Source organism: Anguilla rostrata, chromosome 12, assembly GCF_018555375.3.
Source record: "Anguilla rostrata isolate EN2019 chromosome 12, ASM1855537v3, whole genome shotgun sequence".
NCBI lineage: Eukaryota > Metazoa > Chordata > Actinopteri > Anguilliformes > Anguillidae > Anguilla > Anguilla rostrata.
This window is the reverse complement of record NC_057944.1, coordinates 15,774,351-15,795,812: the sequence shown is the minus strand read 5'-3', so window position 1 is coordinate 15,795,812 and position 21,462 is coordinate 15,774,351. Positions and strand designations below refer to the sequence as shown.

Below are 21,462 nucleotides of genomic sequence, written 5' to 3'. Positions count from 1 at the left end.
TGTGGATTACCCCTCCCCTCCTCCACCCCCCCTGTGGTGTCTTTGTGTCCCCCTCTGCTCCCAGTCTTGAGCTCCGTCCAAAAAACTGTTTTTCACCTGTCTGTGGATCCCTCCTGCTTTCCACCCACTGAACACGAATGCCCTCGAGAAGCCAAGACAGACAAGCGCTCTACACAAGAGAGAATTACTGACAACACCACTGCCTGTGGCACAGAACATGTGTCCCCATCAGAGAGAATTACAGTCTCTCTTTCTGTGAGAGAATTATAGCCATTCTCCAGATCCCTGAAGAGACACAGTGTCAATCCCAGAAGAGACTTACAGACACAGTCTGAATCCCAGAAGAGACTTACAGACACAGCCTCAATCCCAGAGAGAATTACAGACACAGTGTCAATCCCAGAGAGATTTACAGACACAGTGTCAATCCCAGTGAGAATTACAGACACAGTGTCAATCCCAGAGAGAATTACAGACACAGTGTCAATCCCAGAGAGATTTACAGACACAGTGTCAATCCCAGTGAGAATTACAGACACAGTGTCAATCCCAGAAGAGATTTACAGACACAGTCCGAATCCCAGTGAGAATTACAGACAGTGTTAATCCCAGAGAGAATTAGACACAGTGTCAATCCCAGAGAGAATTACAGACACAGTGTCAATCCCAGTGAGAATTACAGACACAGTGTCAATCTCAGTGAGAATTACAGACACAGTGTCAATCCCAGAGAGAATTACAGACACAGTGTCAATCCCAGAGAGAATTACAGACACAGTGTCAATCCCAGAGAGAATTACAGACACAGTGTCAATCCCAGTGAGAATTAGACACAGTGTCAATCCCAGTGAGAATTACAGACAGTGTCAATCCCAGTGAGAATTACAGACACAGTGTCAATCTCAGTGAGAATTACAGACACAGTGTCAATCCCAGTGAGAATTATAGACACAGTGTCAATCCCAGAGAGAATTACAGACACAGTGTCAATCCCAGTGAGAATTACAGACACAGTGTCAATCCCAGTGAGAATTACAGACACAGTGTCAATCCCAGTGAGAATTATAGACACAGTGTCAATCCCAGTGAGAATTACAGACACAGTGTCAATCCCAGAGAGAATTACAGACACAGTGTTAATCCCAGTGATAATTACAGACACAGTCTCGCTCTCAGTGAGAATTACAGTTCAATTTTCTTTATACTGAAGCATGATTGAATAATATGCAAATATTATTCAAAGAACTGCATGCAGTACAAAATAAAAAACCATAACAAAAAATATACATTTGAACCAATTAATACAGGTCAGTAAAACTCTTGTAGTTGTAATATCTTTTGTTGCACAACAAAGTCTTCAGTGTTAAATCAACTCTAATACAGTGGATATAAGTCCAGTATGGACTACATTTACTCTATAAGAGTTTAAAAAGTTATTCAGATATGATTTTACACCGAACATTCAGTTGCCTGTAATGTATGCTAATCGATGGAAAGAAACGCTGACACGTAAATAATTCATCTGTAAATCTCTTAATTTGTTGTGAATTTCTCTAACGCAAGTGCTGCTGGGTATTCCCTGTCCCAGCCACCTTCTCCCAGGGAGAGGGGCAGAAGCAGTCTGTATCAGGGAGCGTACACAGAGGCCTTCTATCGCCAGGCCCCCGAGCACTGCGACTCCAATCTCTCCGCAGCATATTGACGCTTTCTCACAAAACGTTATTTCTCCTCAACCTCTGGAGAGTTTCCACTTCATTGTACTTTATTATTTAAAAAGCCGCAGACTTCCCGAAAAAAAGCCCAAACGCCCAGCGTGCGCACACAGGCGCTCTCTCGCCCCGCTCTCTCATTATAGCCATGAAAGAGGCTGGGAGCACCGCGAGAGAGAGAGAGAGAGAGAGAGAGGGAGAGAGAGAGAGAGAGAGAGAGAGAGAGAGAGAGAGAGAGAGAGAGAGGAGAGAGAGAGAGAGGGAGAGGAGAGGAGGGAGAGAGAGAGAAAGAGAGAGAGAGAGAGAGAGAGAGAGAGAGGGGATGGGAGAGAAGGGCCCAACTTTTTATTAACATCGTGCGATTATCAATGGAGTCGCTGGAGTAGAATAGTTGGGCTGCAGATGAAAGGGCCCATGTTTTGCTTTTTAGCCCACCGGACCGTTTCAGGGTGGGAGAGTTGGGGTCCGTAGCGCGCTTAACCGCCGGCGACGCGCGGGCGGGATTGGGGTCCGGGCCAGAACCCGCGCGTGCGCTCTCGCTTGCGGCCGCCGGAATCCGCTCCGGAGAGGCCGACCAGAACCCGCACGGCACTGCCAGCGTCCGTGCAGCTCCTCACTCCTACACACGGCCTTCACAGCACCTCTCCAACAGGCTGAGCTCAAGTTCGGCGCGTCTGCGTGCTCAAGGTCTGTTCGTCTATGAGTTTAGGAACGATGTTGGTCTGTGTGCTTAGGAGCCATGTCTGTGTTCAGGATCTGTGTCTTTCTACTTCTCTTAGGCTACGGCTCTCAGGATGAGAACTCAACTGCTGGTACCGGTATGTCATGTGACCCTGTGACCTACTATCCCAGAGATCTCTGTTTAATGGCGGACTGGCAGAGTGAAGCAGAGGTACAGTGTTGGACTGACAGTCACGCAGAGACAGAACAATGTGGACACAGGAGAGGGACAAGCAGGAGGCAGCCAAGCAAAGAACTCAGACTGCTCCATCTGGCCATCTCTGCTCCTCCCTTTATACCCCACACACTCCCCATCCCAGTCCTCTCCCTGAGCTCTGATTCCAGACGGACAGGCTGTGGACCCTGCTCTCTCTGGAGTAAGGGACATTACAGCTCCACTCCAGTAAAATCCAGCTTCTTTACAGCACTGGGCTCAGGAGGAATCAATACTCATCTGTGTGAGTTTTCTCTGGCACAGTTACATGAATTATTATTGACATATAAACAGTTCTCAATTCTGACCACTAAAGTGGCCCATAAAGCAATGTGTTTGGCCCAATGCATCCTCTGAAGAGCAGCACACATCTTATTAGTGAAAAAAATGCTCTGTTTCCTCTTAGTCCATATTTGCAGTTTTAATCAACATAAAAATATAAATCATTTTCAATTAATGATCTCTGCGCATTGAGGGAGCGATAAAGGAAGGGGGATTTCTTTAGGAGACTTATAACCTTCACACACCTCTACAGCAGCTCATCCACATGGAACAAGGTGAGCAGGATGACATCAGGCCCCTGACACCCACAGCAGAGGGAACCTCAGCGTTCTGTCCAATCAGAGCCTGAGGGCACGGCAGGGCAGAGACGGGCTTTTCAGGGTGACTGAAAATGCCTGTGGCTGCTTCTCACTCACCAGTGTGTGGGTCCCCAGCTAGGCATCAGACCAGGTGTGCGCGGGCGTGTGTGTGTGTGTGTGTGTGTGTGTGTCTCCTCACACCCTGTAACAGCCTTCTCTGTGAGCTGCATTGTGATGTCTCCTCATCACTGCTTGAGCACCTTGCAGACCCCTCTTGCACTTCAGCCCTTCCCTCTGTGAGGACATGCACTTGCAGACCCCTCTTCCCTCTCTGTGAGGACATGCACTTGCAGACCCCTCTTCCCTCTCTGTGAGGACATGCACTTGCTCAAACTGCAGCCTGACTCTGAGTCTCATTACGCGGCTGGCATCCGTCGCCGTGGCAGCGCGGCGCTGAGGCATTATTCAGGAGGCGGGACCCGGGCCCCGCGCGGCGGCGGCGGCGACCCCCCTGACTGTTTCCGCCACGGCGGAATGCATCACCTCCCCGAAACGAATGGAGCTGTCGCTCAGATAATTCCTCTGTAGCTGTTCTGTCAGGAATCATCATCAATAATCATGACATCATCGCCGTCTTATCTATGGGCCCGGCGCGGCTGATCGATAGCGCCGCTCCCGCAGTGTAAATAGCTTCTAATGTCCCATCTTCCCCTCAGATAGGCTGCGGTTATTTATGACGGCTGCCGGGCCGCAGGTCTTGGCTGCGGAGGGGATTTATGGGCTTCTGGTGGCGGCTGTTGGTACCGGATGAGAAGGGGCCGTTTCCACCCCCCCCCCGCCCCCGAGAACGAGAGACCAAAGGAAGGGAGAGGGACGTCTCATCACGGGGGGGCCCCCCGACCCGCGCCCCCCGGAACGATGGGACCGTAACGACGGGCTGATGGGGGGACATCCGTTACCCTGACGACAGGATGTGGCAGGCCTATTTTGCGCGGCGGGTCCCGCGTGAGCGATGCGAGTGGCGGGATGTGACAGCCAACGTTTCCATCGGAGTGAAAAATCTGCTTAATGCACCTGTCCCCTCGCCGGCTGACAGGCACAAACTGGGGCTCCTCTTCCCCTCTTCTGTTCCCCGCCCGCACCTCCCTTTAAACCGCTCAATCCGACAAAACACCGCGCTTAGCGCTTAAAGGGTCCGGAGCGCACCTCTTCTTTTATTTATTAGCCGAGTACGCGTCTCCTTCCAGGGCTCACAGGAGCTCAAAACTGGCCTATTACCCTTTCAAACACCTGGATTCTATGACAATTCAGGTTAAATGTCCTTTGCTTATATCCTTTCAAATTAGAAATATGAGGGGGACGAGCATTAACTGGGAAGGCACATTTCCACTGAAAGCAGTCTGTCCCTCTCCCCATCCAGCACCTGATATCACATTTCACCCTACACTGCCATTTACATTGAGGGAACTTTAATGAATGAATGGATTCACTAATGATCTTCATAGACTGCATTGCCCCATCTCTAAAGAAGGGACCACTGTATGCTACATAGAAAGGGGCACGGGGTACCCCAGCATGGCTCACACCCAGCACCAGAGAATAAAGTTAAGCTGAACAAACTTCCTTACTGCTTTACACTTCATACTGCCTCTACTCCCAGCAGAGATGTTCACCTTGCCACCATAAAATAAAAAATATGATTAAACACAGACAAAAATAAAAAATAGCATGAGGTGAGGGACGCTGGGCTGGTGTTATGAAGTGTTTGGGTGAGGGACGCTGGTGTTATGAAGCGTTTGGGTGAGAGACGCTGGTGTTTGGAAGCGTTTGGGTGAGGGGCGCGGGTGTTATGAAGCGTTTGGGTGAAGGGCGCTGGTGTTATGAAGTGTTTGGGTGAGGGGCTGGTGTTAGGAAGTGTTTGGGTGAGGGGCGCGGGTGTTATGTAGCGTTTGGGTGAGGGGCGCTGGTGTTATGAAGTGTTTGGGTGAGGGGCTGGTGTTAGGAAGTGTTTGGGTGAGAGACGCTGGTGTTAGGAAGCGTTTGGGTGAGGGACGCTGGGCTGGTGTTATGAAGTGTTTGGGTGAGGGACGCTGGTGTTATGAAGCGTTTGGGTGAGAGACGTTGGTGTTAGGAAGCGTTTGGGTGAGGGGCGCGGGTTTTATGAAGCGTTTGGGTGAGGGGCGCTGGTGTTAGGAAGTGTTTGGGCGAGGGGCTGGTGTTAGGAAGCGTTTGGGTGAGGTGAGGAACGCTGGTGTTAGGAAGCGTTTGGGTGAGGAGCTGGTGTTATGAAGTGTTTGGGTGAGGGGCTGGTGTTAGGAAGCGTTTGGGTGAGGTGAGGGGCGCTGGTGTTAGGAAGCGTTTGGGTGAGGGGCTGGTGTTAGGAAGCGTTTGGGTGAGGTGAGGGACGCTGGTGTTAGGAAGCATTTGGGTGAGAGACGCTAGTGTTAGGAAGCGTTTGGGTGAGGTGAGGGACGCTGGTGTTAGGAAGCATTTGGGTGAGGGGCTGGTGGTAGGAAGCGTTTGGGTGAGGGACGCTGGTGTTAGGAAGCGTTTGGGTGAGGGGCTGGTGTTAGGAAGCGTTTGGGTGAGGGACGCTAGTGTTAGGAAGCGATTGGGTGAGGGGCTGGTGTTAGGAAGCGTTTGGGTGAGGGGCTGGTGTTAGGAAGCGTTTGGGTGAGGGGCTGATGTTAGGAAGCGTTTGGGTGAGAGACACTGGTGTTAGGAAGCGTTTGGGTGAGGGGCGCTGGTGTTAGGAAGTGTTTGGGTGAGGGGCTGGTGTTAGGAAGCATTTGGGTGAGGGGCTGGTGTTAGGAAGCGTTTGGGTGAAGGGCACTGGGCTGGTGTTAGGAAGTATTTGGGTGAGGGGCGCTGGTGTTATGAAGCGTTTGGGTGAGGGGCTGGTGTTAGGAAGCGTTTGGGTGAGGGGCGCTGGTGTTAGGAAGCGTTTGGGTGAGGGGCTGGTATTAGGAAGCGGTTTGGGTGAGAGACGCTGGTGTTAGGAAGCGTTTGGGTGAGGTGAGGGGCGTTGGTGTTATGAAGCGTTTGGGTGAGGGGCTGGTGTTAGGAAGCGTTTGGGTGAGGGACGCTAGTGTTAGGAAGCGTTTGGGTGAGGGGCTGGTGTTAGGAAGCGTTTGGGTGAGGGGCGCTGGTGTTAGGAAGCGTTTGGGTGAGGGGCTGGTGTTAGGAAGCGTTTGAGTGAGAGACACTGGTGTTAGGAAGCGTTTGGGTGAGGGGCGCTGGTGTTAGGAAGCGTTTGGGTGAGGGGCTGGTGTTAGGAAGCGTTTGGGTGAGGGGCTGGTGTTAGGAAGCGTTTGGGTGAAGGGCGCTGGGCTGGTGTTAGGAAGCATTTGGGTGAGGGGCACTGGTGTTAGGAAGCGTTTGGATGAGGGGCTGGTGTTAGGAAGCGTTTGGGTGAGGGGCTGGTGTTAGGAAGCGTTTGGGTGAGGGGCTGGTGTTAGGAAGCGTTTGGGTGAGGGGCTGGTGTTATGAAGTGTTTGGGTGAGGGGCTGGTGTTATAAAGCGTTTGGGTGAGAGACGCTGGTGTTATGAAGCGTTTGGGTGAGAGACGCTGGTGTTAGGAAGCGTTTGGGTGAGGGGCGCTGGGCTGGTGTTAGGAAGCGTTTGGGTGAGGGGCGCTGGGCTGGTATTAGGAAGCGGTTTGGGTGAGAGACGCTGGTGTTAGGAAGCGTTTGGGTGAGGTGAGGGGCGCTGGTGTTATGAAGCGTTTGGGTGAGGGGCTGGTGTTAGGAAGCGTTTGGGTGAGGTGAGGGGCTGGTGTTAGGAAGCGTTTGGGTGAGGGGCTGGTGTTAGGAAGCGTTTGGGTGAGGTGAGGGGCTGGTGTTAGGAAGCGTTTGGGTGAGGGGCTGGTGTTATGAAGCGTTTGGTTGAGGGGCGCTGGTGTTAGGAAGCGTTTGGGTGAGGGGCTGGTGGTAGGAAGCGTTTGGGTGAGGGGCTGGTGTTAGGAAGCGTTTGGATGAGGGGCTGGTGTTAGGAAGCGTTTGGGTGAGGGGCTGGTGGTAGGAAGCGTTTGGGTGAAGGGCTGGTGTTAGGAAGCGTTTGGGTGAGGGGCTGGTGTTAGGAAGCGTTTGGGTGAGGGGCTGGTGTTAGGAAGAGTTTGGGTGAGGGGTGCTGGGCTGGTGTTAGGAAGCGTTTGGGTGAGGGGCGCTGGGCTGGTGTTAGGAAGCGTTTGGGTGAGGGGCTGGTGTTAGGAAGCATTTGGGTGAGGGGCTGGTGTTAGGAAGCGTTTGGGTGAGAGACGCTGGTGTTAGGAAGCGTTTGGGTGAGGGGCGCTGGTGTTAGGAAGCGTTTGGGTGAGAGACGCTGGTGTTAGGAAGCGTTTGGGTGAGAGACGCTGGTGTTAGGAAGCGTTTGGGTGAGAGACGCTGGTGTTAGGAAGCGTTTGGGTGAGGGACGCTGGTGTTAGGAAGCGTTTGGGTGAGGGGCTGGTGTTAGGAAGCGTTTGGGTGAGAGACGCTGGGCTGGTGTTAGGAAGCGTTTGGGTGAGAGACGCTGGGCTGGTGTTAGGAAGCGTTTGGGTGAGAGACGCTGGGCTGGTGTTAGGAAGCGTTTGGGTGAGGGGCTGGTGTTAGGAAGCGTTTGGGTGAGGGACGCTGGGCTGGTGTTAGGAAGCGTTTGGTGAGGGCTGGGTGTTAGGAAGCGTTTGGGTGAGGGGCTGGTGTTAGGAAGCGTTTGGGTGAGGGGCTGGTGTTATGAAGCGTTTGGGTGAGGGGCTGGTGTTAGGAAGCGTTTGGGTGAGGGGCTGGTGTTAGGAAGCATTTGGGTGAGGGGCTGGTGTTAGGAAGCGTTTGGGTGAGGGGCGCTGGGCTGGTGTTAGGAAGCGTTTGGGTGAGGGGGGCTAGTGTTAGGAAGCCTTTGGGTGAGGGACGCTGGGCTGCAGTGGCCATCGGGAGGAATGCGCTGTTTTCTGAATAAACGCGGGTTTGTCTGAGAACCTCGGCAGGAATGTTTATTTTCCAGCTCCGCTGCGGCTCTGTGGCGCACCCGGGGCTGCAGGAGGCGCAGCGCGGAGATTTAGTGCAGCTCCGCGGACCTCACCTCCATCTCTCGCAGGGGCCATTCTGCCTTTTTGATGTGTAGAAAAACAACATCTCTCTCACATCCTGACACTCTGGCGGAAAAACCAAAACAGTGAAAAGGGGCTTGGGACAGGAAAAATCTCTTTAAAAGACATTCTAAATAAAATAAGCACGGCCCTGTGCATAGTGCGAATGTGTCATCTCCAAGAAGCATATCTCCTGTACTACACATCTCCCTTGTTCTTTCTCCCTGTCCCTGTATCTGTGTCTTCATTCTTTCTGTCTTCACACTCTCCCACACACTACTTTTCTCTTGTGCCTGGGTGTCTCTCCTCTTTGTTTTTGAGTCTCTCTCCCTCTCTCCCTCTCCTTCTGTGGCCTTCTGTCTTTCTGTGCCTATGTCTCCCTCCGTTCTATCTCTTTTGCTCTCTCTCTCTGTCTCTCTCACTCTTGGCGCTCTCCCTCACTCGGCCCTTCTCAGCCCCGCTCATAAACCCCAACGCCCTGAAAAGGGAGAGGAGCCGGTTGCCCAGACCCGACAATAGGCTTTTTGTCCCCTGCAGGAACTGGTAGCCGTTCAGGAAGTGAGCCCGGTCCAGCCGTCTGTTGCCAGCAGGATGATTTATGGCTGCGTGTCCTGGGTGGCAGTTGGACTCTGTCCCGCTGTCAGTCAGGGCCGGGGAGGACCGCGGCCCAAAGCGAGGGTCCCTGGCGCTCTGAAGACATCACAAAGCCTGTCATACGGAGCCTGTGAGGGGACGCCACGCAGCCGCGGGACGGCCGCAAGAAAAGGGACAATCGGAGGAGGGGAGAAGATGGATGTGCTGTCCCCCTTTCTCAGAGACCCGGGGCGTCTGCGCCGGCCCCCTTTGTTTCGGCCGATGACAGAGCGGGGCGGGGTGAGAACCCGTCGTCTCGCAGGAAGACGCTAACTCGTTAGGACTTCACAGGCTCCTCGGCCCCGAGACCACAATTAAGCCTGCTGGAGCGGCCGCGGGGCCGGGCCGGGAGAAATCCCCTCTGACGGATCGGTGCTGACACGGCGGGCCGGCGGCGAGCCTGGCGGAGGCTCCCCGAGCTCCGGGGCCACGGCGGAGAGGCGTCCGCAGTAACCCGCGTATCAGTAACCCGCGTATGCGCATTAACCCACGTATGCGCATTAACCTGCGTATGCGCAGTAACCCGCGTGTGCGCAGTAACCCGCGTATCAGTAACCCGCGTATGGGCAGTAACCCGCGTATGCGCAGTAACCCGCGTATCAGTAACCCGCGTATGGGCAGTAACCCGCGTATCAGTAACCCGCGTATCAGTAACCCACGTATGCGCAGTAACCCACGTATGCGCAGTAACCCGCGTATCAGTAACCCGCGTATGCGCAGTAACCTGCGTATGCGCAGTAACCCGCGTATCAGTAACCCGCGTATGCGCAGTAACCCGCGTATGCGCAGTAACCCGCGTATGCGCAGTAACCCGCGTATGCGCAGTAACCTGCGTATGCGCATTAACCCGCTATGCGCAGTAACCTGCGTATGCGCATTAACCTGCTATGCGCAGTAACCCACGTATGCGCATTAACCTGCGTATGCGCATTAACCCGCGTATGCGCATTAACCCGCGTATGCGCATTAACCTGCGTATGCGCAGTAGACCACGTATGCGCATTAACCTGCGTATGCGCAGTAACCCGCGTATGCGCATTAACCTGCATATGCGCAGTAGACCACGTATGCGCATTAACCTGCGTATGCGCATTAACCTGCGTATGCGCAGTAACCCGCATATCAGTAACCCGCGTATGCGCAGTAACCCGCGTATCAGTAACCCGCGTATGCGCAGTAGCCCACGTATGCGCAGTAACCTGCGTATGCGCAGTAACCCGCGTATGCGCATTAACCTGCGTATGCGCAGTAACCCGCGTATCAGTAACCCACGTATGCGCAGTAGCCCACGTATGCGCAGTAGCCCACGTATGCGCAGTAACCCGCATGTGCGCAGTAACCCGCATGTGCGCAGTAACCCGCGTGTGCCCAGTAACCCGCGTATGCGCAGTAACCCGCGTATGCGCAGTAACCCGCGTGTGCGTGTGCCGTCCAGCAGAGTCCCGCTCAGACCGTACGCCGCGCTCCGGAAAATCCCATTACCGCTAAAGGGGGGGGGGGGGTCAGAGACCCAGCGCCAAAAGCACCCCTCAATGTGCACTTCTGCTCTCTTCCTCCAGCAGCCAGGGATCTGCCAGACAAAAACCCCCAAAACTTGCTCCACAGCCTGCAGAAGTGCATCTGCTCTGCGCTGAACGTGCAGCTACTGCTAGCTGCACACGACTGAACGCTGCTGTGATGGGAACCCAACCTTACCCCATGACTGAAGAGTGTATCAGAGTAAAACATCGGGCAACGTTTACTGCAACATGCTACTACTGATATATTTGATGTCATGAACTTAATGATTACAAAGCATAATACCAAATCGTGATGGCAACCTAAAATAGTATGTAAAATATCAGCAACTAAAAAAAAAAAAGTATCACAATAAACAATCAATGTATCATTTCAAGCATTAAAAAATTACACTCTATTCTCAGACTTTACATACTGGTATACCTATGCATATTTTCAACAAGACAGGCAGAAAAAGTCAATAAAATCTGATGCGTAGACCTATGTCATCAAATCATAAGCGTACACACACACACGCAGATGAGCAGGCACACGCATAGGTAGGAGAAAGAGTGCACTGACACAGGGAATGTGTGAGCAGCGTGCCGATGATCACTGAGCAGCTTGTTTAGCACAGTGCGTACATGTGGGGGAGCAGCGGCTACAGTGCAGCGCGTTCAGACTGCGGAGCAGTGCGTTCAGGCGACGTGTGGAGTACAGCGCGTTCAGACTGTGGAGCAGAGTGCGTTCAGGCGACGTGTGGAGTACAGCGCGTTCAGACTGTGGAGCAGAGTGCGTTCAGGCGACGTGTGGAGTACAGCACGTTCAGACTGTGGAGCAGAGTGCGTTCAGGCGACGTGTGGAGTACAGCGCGTTCAGACTGCGGAGCAGTGCGTTCAGGCGACGTGTGGAGTACAGCGCGTTCAGACTGTGGAGCAGAGTGCGTTCAGGCGACGTGTGGAGTACAGCACGTTCAGACTGTGGAGCAGAGTGCGTTCAGGCGACGTGTGGAGTACAGCGCGTTCAGACTGCGGAGCAGTGCGTTCAGGCGACGTGTGGAGTACAGCGCGTTCAGACTGCGGAGCAGTGTGTTCAGGCGACGTGTGGAGTACAGCGCGTTCAGACTGCGGAGCAGCGTGCGTTCAGGCGACGTGTGGAGTACAGCGCGTTGAGGCGAGGGAACGGCGCACTGAGCACAGCTCGGTCAGATGTGTTAGGCCGAGGGGGAGCCAGCGCGTTTGGGAGGGGCAGAAGCGCACAGTGTGCGGAGGCGGGGATGCATTGAGGCTGAGGGTCGAGCGCGGTAGGGTGCGGTAGGGTGTGGTAGGGTGTGGGGCGCTGCAGTGAACAGCTGCACCAGGTGAGCGGTTTCAGGGGCTGCAGCTGAGGCGATGGTGCGGGTGAATACCGACTGGTACATATGGAGCGAATTTAAAGCATTATGAAATAATCGGGCGACTCTCAGAGTTCAGACCTCATTACAGCACTCTGGCCTCTGCTTTCTCTCTGATCCCCTAATGTCCCCCTCCATCTGCTCTGCAGTAACTGCAGCAGGAGCACGCTGTTTTTCTGTGTCAGGGTTTGAGAGGGCTGGTAATTTAGCTCTTAACCTGGTAATAAGCTCTAAACAGACTCGCCTTCAGACTAAAATCTAAAAAAAAAGTCTTGCCCATCTGCCCTGGCACACACATGCGCGTGGAAGCACACACAAACATTTGCGCATGTACACACCACACATGTGCCACACACACACACACACACGCACACATACACACTGCCATCTTGTCCAGAGACGTTACGCTGACATGTCGCAGCCTGGCTACAGTATAAATCTGTAAACACTTACAGGCTCATTTTACAGCTGCTCTACTGCAGCTCCTGCTCTGTGTCAGCACTCGCTGTTTGACTTTAAAGAAGGGGAGACTTCTGCCACACACTTCCACACCTTCACAACCCCACTGCCCCAAGCAGGCTCTGCTGTGCCTTACAGGGACCGCTGCCTCCTTCTGGGGACATACACACACACACACACACACAGGTACACACACGCGCACATACGCACACACACACACTAACCACATCACACACCACGCACACACATACACTAAATGTGCACGCGCAATGTAACGTATGTATATGTGCTGTGTGTGTGCGTGCGTGCGTGTGTGTGTATAGGTATGTGTATATGTGTGTGTGCGTGTATGTATATGTGTGTGCGTGTGTGTGTGTGTGTGTGTGTGTGTGTGTGGGTGTATATATGTGTATGTGTGCTTTTGTGTGTGAGTGTGTGTGTGTGTGTGTGTGTGTGTATATATGTGTATGTGTGCTTGTGTGTGTGTGTATGTGTGAGTGTGTGTGTGTGTATATATATATGTGAGTGTGTGTGTGCGCGTGTGTGTGTGTGTGTGTGTATTTGTGTATATATGTGTATGTGTGTGTGCCTGTGTGTGTGTGTGTGTGTGGGTGTATATATGTGTATGTGTGCTTGTGTGTGTGTGTATGTGTGAGTGTGTGTGTGTGTATATATGTGTGCGGTGTCCTGGAGCGAGGTGTGTTTAGTGCGGAAATTCCTTTCCCCAGACTGAGATGTTGGGAAGAGTCCAGCTTTGCTGTTTGTAAAGACACCCAGCGGTCCCCCGCCAGGCTTTTCTCCCCAGGTGAAAGCCACCCGTCCCCCATTCTCTCCAGACCTAATAAGGTCACGACCTTTCCAGTCTCCCAGCTTCCTCCTAATCACAGTGTCCTCCCATTGGCTTTGTCCTCTGAGTACACCTTCTCCTGATTATAATGTCCTTCTCTGTCCTTCAACTATTCACTCCCACTTTGTTCAATTAGTTAACCTAGCTTCCACTCCCCATGGGGATGTGAAACACAGAGAGAGGGAGGGAGAGAGAGAAGTTTCCTTTCCTTTCTTTTCTCCTCTCTTTGGCCCTTGTACCTAGTGTTAGAGAATGCACACACACACACACACACACACACACACATGCATATACGCGTTTACACAGACACACACACACACACACCCGTACACGCACACACACATGCATATGCGCACGTACACAGACACACACACACACACACACACACCCGTACATGCACACACACATGCATATGCGCGTTTACACAGAGACACACACACACACACACACACACACACCCGTACACGCACACACACACAAACACACACACACATGCATTTGCGTGCACACACACAGCCACACACAGAGACGCACACACACACACACACACACACGCGCGCGCGTGAAAGGGGGGAGGCAGAGACATATAGAAAAGGCGCAGAACCTGAATTAAACCGAGCAGTTCAGACAGCAATCCTTCACATCACTTCAGTTCACCTGTGTTCAGAAAGAAATGGCCACACTGTGCCTCCCTGCTCAGGGACAGATGGAGAGAGGTAAAAGAAAAAGAGCTCTCCAATCCTGCAGGAGAAAGAGAAATGCCGAAACCCTGTTTACCGAGACCTAAAACGGTGGAATTATCTTTAATCTGATTGGGCAGGGAATTACTCTGATTGGACGGGGCTTCAGAGAATGGGCCCTTGTTGACACAGCTCAGACTGCGGGCTCCTCGCGGATGCTTGTGTGCCAGAATGGGACACTTGTAGACCTGTAATGGGGCCCCTGTGGGTGGGGCCCTAAGAGCGGGGGCCCGTGGGCGGGGCCCCCGGGGAGAAGGGCCCTGAGGGCCGCCCGGGCGCGGTAAGCTGCTTAGGCCTCCCGGGCACAGCTCTATTCCCCCAGACAAAGGGGCGAGGGCACGGGGGAGGGCGCTCGCCGAGGGCCTCGTCCACTCCAGCGAATTAGCCCAACAAAGGAGGCCCTTCCAGAGCGGAGAGCCAGGCCCCCTGCTCCCCTCCGCCGCGCAGCCGCCGCCGCGGCTCAGCTCTGATTACAGCTAGCGCCCGGAACCACGAGGAGCCGCTAGTCAATAACGCGCTAGCCCGCGCCCGCGCTCCCCGTTCCACCGCTGCCCGTCTGGAGCATGGCATGGGAACTCCTCCAGCTGGCCCCAGGGCCCGGCAGAGAGGGGCACCACTACCCAGCTTTCAGCAACGGCTTTTACTGTCCACTTTACGAGCCGTAAACATTCACACCACGCAGGCCTGCAGGCCCCACTGCAATGCCCTTAAACCTCCTCAACATTTTCTCACAGAACTCCTAAAAGATTTTAAAAAGAGACTAATTCATTAATATTATTTTACATATCAAGTTACTGAGAAATTACACTCACAATAAACAGAAATATAATTACTGCAGAACCCTACAATTTCAAGCGAACACTGATTACCTGGATCTTTTGAGTCTAAATATAACATCTGTGAAAATAGGACTTGGTGGAAATCTCCAGCCTGCGACTCCAGAAGGACAAATCGGCCTTTTGAATCACGGCTCAGGAGGGAGAGAGAGGAGTTTTCTGAAGGGATTTGGACTGACGTGTTTTATTGAGGGACTCAATGCTGGGAGGGGAGGTCACCATCAGAGTGCGGTGACAAGCTGTCACAGGACAGGGACAGTGCGTGAACATCTGCATTTATTCAGGACAGGGCTTAGCCCACCCCGCCCGGCCCCCGCCCCCCTGCCCCGCCCAGCCCTCTCACACTCCGCGCCTGCGACTGCATCCTGACCTGTCATCTGAGATTCTGCATCACAAAACCCCGGAGAGCCCCGTCCGTGTCGTCTGCGCCAGGACGGGCCCGGCGCGAGGCCTAATCCCTCGCCCCATTCACACCGCCCGATAATCTCCCCCGAGCCGCCCCGCTCCCGCGCTAAAGGGGCGCACAAAGGCCCCCGCACCCCCTCAGCACCCCCCCGCCCCGCCCGGCCCCGCCCCGCTCGCCTCTGTACCGCTGCAGCCGGTGGCTCTCCGCTTTTTCAAACTCAAAAGGCTTCCGTCAGTCCTGAGTATTTACAAACCCCTCTTCATAGCACTCCGCCATAGCTAACCATGAATGATCATACCCACCTACCGCTAACACTGACTAATTACAACTACAGCTAGACATCACCAGCCGTATCTAACCAGCGTTCAGCTAACTATAACTAACCCTAACTAACCACTAACCATGCATGACTATGTATAGTTGAAGAAAGCTGACCTAGTTTGCACCTGAATATTGGTTTTATGTATAAGGATGCACTTATACAACAGGAAATAAACCAGAATGACTCTCCATCTTATATTTTGCCTGCAGTCATTTACATCAGTAAAGGGACATTCTGTGCAGACAGTAGTTATGCTTGCATGTGTATTTGAGTTTTTACTGCAATTATTATGAGTATTATTACTGTTAAGAAAGTATATAAAAATGATTTGTATTTAATACTGCTGTGTATAGTATTACATTTATGGGGAAATAATGCAGAATATGTTATTAAAACAAAAAGGTTAAACCAAAACATCTGAAAAATAAATAACTTTAATAAAGACTAAAAAACAATCAAGAGGTGGAAACTGAATATTATAAATGCTGACAGGTACTTCATGTGCAAAAAGCAAATTTTAAAAATGAATGTATTCATTTTAGATATTACCACCAAAAACAAATATATGGTTTCATGCAAAACAGTCCAGTCCAGATAAAAACGCAAAAGCCCATGCTAACATAAACCTCACAACTCCCACCTCCTTGCCCCTCCCCACCCCCCCTCCCCCTTTAAATCTCCACAGGAACATCCTCTGGAATGCAGGTGATCACACGCCCGTGGGGAGGAAGCCCCTCCCTCTCAAACGGAACTGGCGCTGCCTCCTGGCCGAGCACGTAAGGAGACACGTTGGGACTCGAAAGCAGAAAAGACTGAGTGTGTCTGCCAGCTCAACTCAAATACACTGCAGACATCCCCACATACCTCCACATACTCCTACAAGCCCTGAACACCAAACATGCACTTTCAAACTGCTGAGGAGCAGGAGGAGAAGAGAGAGGGAGTCAGGAGATGACAAAAGAGACAGATAGAGAAGAGAGAAAAGAGAGACAGAAAAAGAAGAGAAAACACAGCCAATACCACTGTATGCTAATAATCCATAGAGACATATGAGCGGCTCTACGTCACTGTCACATGGTACACTGGTACAGGGGCAGGGCCAGGGACCAGGAGAAGGCTCTGATTGGCAGGGTGCCCTGTATAGGTGGCAGGCTCACCTGGCCTCTCGCTCTGTCTCCCTCCTGCCAGTTCTGTCAGCCTCCTTTTCTTTTTCTAATTCAAACTCATTTCTCTCTCTCTCTCTCTTTCTTTCTCTCTCTCTCTCTCCCTCTCTCTCTCTTTCTCTTCTCTCCTTCTCTCCTTCTCTCCTCCCCCCCTCTTCTCTCCTCTCCTCTCTCTCTCTCTCTCCTCTCTCTCTCTCTCTCTCTCCTTCTCTCTCTGTCTCCTCTTCTCTCTCTCCCTCTCGTCTCTCTCTCTCTGACGGCGGAGCGCGGAGCTCTTTATTTACAGAAACCTCCTCTCCCATAATTCAGCGGCGGGCGTATTAATATCGGCCGCAGATTTACTCCGGCGGCGGGGAGGAGTGGCACGGGCGTGTCACGGGCTCAAAAGCAGCGCCCGATTTATCGCCGCGGGGACCAGATGGGCGCGGGCTTTATCGCTCCCCCCGGCCGGTGACATCACCCGGGCCGCCCGCGCAGAATTGATGATGAAAGCAAACAGATCCATCCTGATTACGCTCGGCGAGTCGCTCGCGTTCTGAGCGGGCCGCGCGTATCGGCGTATCGACTGCCGGGCCCTAATGGCGTTTACCATATTTAATGCGCCGATGTCATCGCCGAATATCCCCTCTGAATAATGCGCCGTTCCATCATAAATTCTTTACAACTTATTTACTTAATGGGGAGAATTATGGCCCCTGTCAGGGGCGGTAATTAAACACAGTGATACAGTGCCGCTTCCACGCTCGCCCATCCCTCCCCGCGCCCCCCACGCCCAGCCCCTCAGCTTTTTAAATACATATTATTCAAGCTCCCCATAAATTATATCCAGATTAAAATTCATGAAACCTTTTTCCTTTATTTCCTTCCACAGGAGAAAGAAAAGAAAAGAAAAGAAAAAAAAACCTGAGAGCTGGTCCAGCCGGCAGTAAATCTCCGGCTGAGAGACGCAGATTTTTTCAATCATATTAAGTCTTAATGTGCACAAATGTAAGAAGTGATATCATTTTCTCTGACAAGCAAGAGGCATATTTCTCTGTCGGGCAAGACACCAGTTGAAGTGCGGAGGACTCGAAATAAAAAGGGCCAGAGCCATCTGTCCCGGACACTGAAACTCCAGCTCTGGGGAGAGAGCAGCAGGCCCTGGGTGTGTGTTTAGGGAGGGGGATTAATTCAGGTTGTGCGAGACACACTGGCATCCACTGAACAGTCTGTGTGAAGTGCGCCTCTCGCAATCAGTGTGGGAACTCAATTAGCCTGATGTCCCCTGTCCCACCCCCCAACTCCACCCCCCAAAAAAATGAGGCTGACTGACTGAGTCCACCCCTAACCTTTGACCTTGTCCTGTGACCCCGCCTTCGATTTTGTGCATTGACCGCTTAATCCCTGATTGGAGAGGGCTCATTGTGGGTCTTTAACTGTGGTAAAAACTGAATTTATGTTGTTTCATTTTAATTGAGTTAAGAGCCCTGCATGCATACACTGGGCCCCACTGTGAACAGTGTGACTGTAATAAAACTCTGCGCTCTCTGGGACACGGTGACGCCGGACCCTGTGCTGTCCCGGTCCCCTAAGCCAAGCAGGAACATCACACTTGAACCACAAACGCAGTTTGACAGGATCTTTCACAGACTGACTTCCTGTGAGAACACCAGAACAGAGCACCAGAACAGAGCATAGTCTGGTTCTGTACAATCCCACTGAACACCAGGCACCCTCACAGGCAAATCAGACCCCCTCTCTGGCCCAGCAGGGTTTCGGAAGCCTACCTCCCAGCCACGCGTGGGCTCCCTCAGCGCGGTCCCGGGCTCCCCCTCGCTGGGCCCCAGTCGCTCCCCTCTCTCCACCCTGCGGAGCGCCCACACGCCCAGGCCGGCCGCCGCCACGCCCGACTCGCGCAGCTCGAAGTCCGGGGGCGCAGGCAGGCCCTCCTGCCCGTAGGCCGGGGCCGGGAAGGGCGACGGGTGCACAGGGGACCCCGCGTCGCTGGACAGCGCCGGCGACGTGAGCTCCTCCGAGGGCGGGGCCAGAGGGGCGTGGTCTCCCTCCAGCTCCCCTGCGTCCTCCAGGTCAGCGGTGGGGAAGGACGGGAACTCATTCCTGTCACCTGCGGGAGAGACAGAACGTCAGGGCCAGATCCAGACAGATCCAGACTCAGGCCTGCCGCACGAGGGCAACACCAGAAAGCAACAGTCAACACTAACCACTCGTCTGATTGGTCGATTCCAGTGGTCGTCATCGGTGGTCGGCACCAATGGCCATCACATGAGTTCATCACAAGTGGTTAAGACCAACACTCAACTAACAGTCAGTAAAGTTTGTCAATACTAGTGGTCATCACATTACACGCCATTATCATCCAATCAGCAGAGGCTCTGCAGAGGGATTAACTGATCAAAGTACAGCAGAACCTCAGACACACAAACCTCAAAGCCAAGGCTTCACTGGTCAACCAAACACGTGTGAAACCAAAGTCGCATATGCAATTAAACCTTACCAAAACAATGCACCCTTTCATTGATTAATAACCTTGAAATACTATCAAAATTAAATAAAGGGACATATCTTTATTAAAGAACACAATGTGGGAAAATCAACAGCGTTATAGTGCAATAAAGAGAAGGAAGAACAAAATGCAAACAGCGTGCATAAAATCCGTTGGCCAAAGGTAGGTGGTGTGTGAAGTACCAATGTGTCTTTTGGAAAGAGAACATGGAAAAATGATATCCCTGATAGCAACGGTTCGATCATTGGTTATTAACTTTATGGACTGTGTCAACAAAATGGCAGTAGCTCATTTTAAAACCACGGGCTAGCATAGATCTGGCTATGCACATGACTCCAATCGATAAAGGCTACAAATTCATAAAATTGTATTTTTACTTCAAAATCAAGGAATGTTGCAGAGTTTGGGACAAACTCGATTCCCGATGCATTCATATCTCAGTGGTTATAATGAATGCAAGTGAGCTTCATAGGCTTATACCCAGCATTAATTGCAGGTAATTACAGCAATAGGTAATTAGAGCCAGCAATGGTGGAACAGCACTAAGTAAAATCACCTCTGCTGTTAGCATGATCAGCTATCCTGGCTATAAATTCAGTCATCGCTGGCAGACAGGCTGTGAGCGGACCAGCAGAGACTGTGGGAAGCGCAGTGGACTGTGGAAAATAGTGCCATAATGAAAGACAGTGACTGACACATACAATGACTCTCTAAAGTAGAAAAACGAGGTTATTCTACAAGACATTGTTTTTTCAGGCAGACTGTATCAGGCTCTAAATATCCCAATGAAAATATGAGGAGGACTACAGACTGATGACTTTTTAAAAGAGGCTAATAAAAATATTCCATCCCGACAGCCAGCCCGAGCAGACAGCACCTGAGAGCAGACACAGACTCCGCCCCTGGGCCTGGAGGTTCACGCTCGGCCTGCAGAGCCTCGCTTTGGGTTGTTTTTTAATCTCCCCGCAAGCCGGCCGGCCGGGACGGGTCCACATTGTGCCGTCCCACCGCTTTACGTTTCCTTTTCCGAAATCCATCACGGGTATTTGGAGTGAAAACAGGGGGGAACTCTGGGAGGAAGCGCAGTCAGCGAGGTTAATTATGAGTAAAGTGAGGGTGGACACCGCCGCCTGACCTCTGACCCCCAGTTCCAGGCGGAGAGGAAGTGCTGCGCGTGGCTCAGGAGCACCTCTGCTCCGACTCGGGAGCGCTGTGCGGCACGTAATACTGTCCCCCTGTAACACCGCCCCCATGCAACACTGTTCCTCTCACGGCGCTCCCCCCGAACGCCTGCATCGTAGTACACCCCCCAGTGCTGCCCCCCCTTCAATACTCTCCCCCCACAACACTGCACTCCTTCCACAATCCCCCAAACCCCCCAATACAGAAATCCCACAGCCAAGCAGCACACCCAACATCCCTTCAATGCTCTCCCCCATCAAAAGCTGTCCCACAGTATCCTCTTTATAAACCGTATAAACACTGCATTATAACTTATTACTGCCGCTATATACAGCACTTCTGTCCTCCTGGCTCCAGCACTCCATTCCGGCTCTGCGGCGTGCCGTGGCAGGGCTCCGCTACACTGCATCTGGGCTACAGGAAGGGGTCCGCGGGAAGCAGCGGCTCTCGCAGCGTCCTTCACGTGTAATTAGACGTGTTTTCCTAACAGGGCCTGGCACGCCGCAGAGAGCCCTAATGAGCAATTAGCTTGTTCCTGCTCATCCTCTGCCGCTGGACATTCCTTCACATCGGTGCTGGTGCACCCCGCCCCGCCCCGCGCTCGCGCTGTCAGTCCCAAGCCCATCTTTTCATACCGGGCTTTGATCTACCACCACCCCCCCTCTGCCAGCCTCCACCCCCTGCACACGCTGACCCCTGCCTGCCCCGCTCCCCTCCCCTCCCACCCCAGCCCCCACACCCCACCAGGAAGGGCCCGTGCAGGGCGGGGAGCGCATGCCGATGCCGCACCCTCCTGAGGTCCTCACACGCAAACCTGCGCTACGCTACGGGCCAGCGTGCGGAACCGTAAGAGCCGAACACAGCCGCGGTTTCAGGAGCGAAACGCTTCTCCAGCAAAACAATCCCTTGTCCGTTTTCTGGCTCTCCTTTCGATTGGAAAATAAGAGACTCGAACGAAAGGTTGTTTCTCATTTTCCCATTTCGATTCTCTACGAAATGTCCACAGGGCAAGCGGAGTTCATTCTGTTTTGCTCAAGGTGATAAAGCGTACAAGCAGACAAAACAAACAAAAGAAACTGCACTGCAGTTTTCCCAATCGCGAGACCGTTTCCTGCCGCCGCTTTGGAACAATGAGCAAATGAGCAGGTAAACTTAACGAGCAGGTAGCGCACATCGATGCGGTCAGACCCACAAT

At 52.7% G+C, this 21,462-nt stretch overlaps 1 protein-coding gene across 7 annotated transcripts in view; it reads right to left on the bottom strand.

Moving 5' to 3' along the window:
- Positions 1–21,462, bottom strand: part of mecom (MDS1 and EVI1 complex locus) — a 138,520-nt gene that overhangs the window by 67,175 nt on the left and 49,883 nt on the right. For all 7 annotated transcript variants that reach the window (XM_064301577.1, XM_064301581.1, XM_064301582.1 and 4 more), the window contains exon 2: positions 18,349–18,686. In XM_064301577.1, the coding sequence (XP_064157647.1) occupies positions 18,349–18,686 (338 nt within the window). The remainder of the gene's footprint in view (positions 1–18,348; positions 18,687–21,462) is intronic.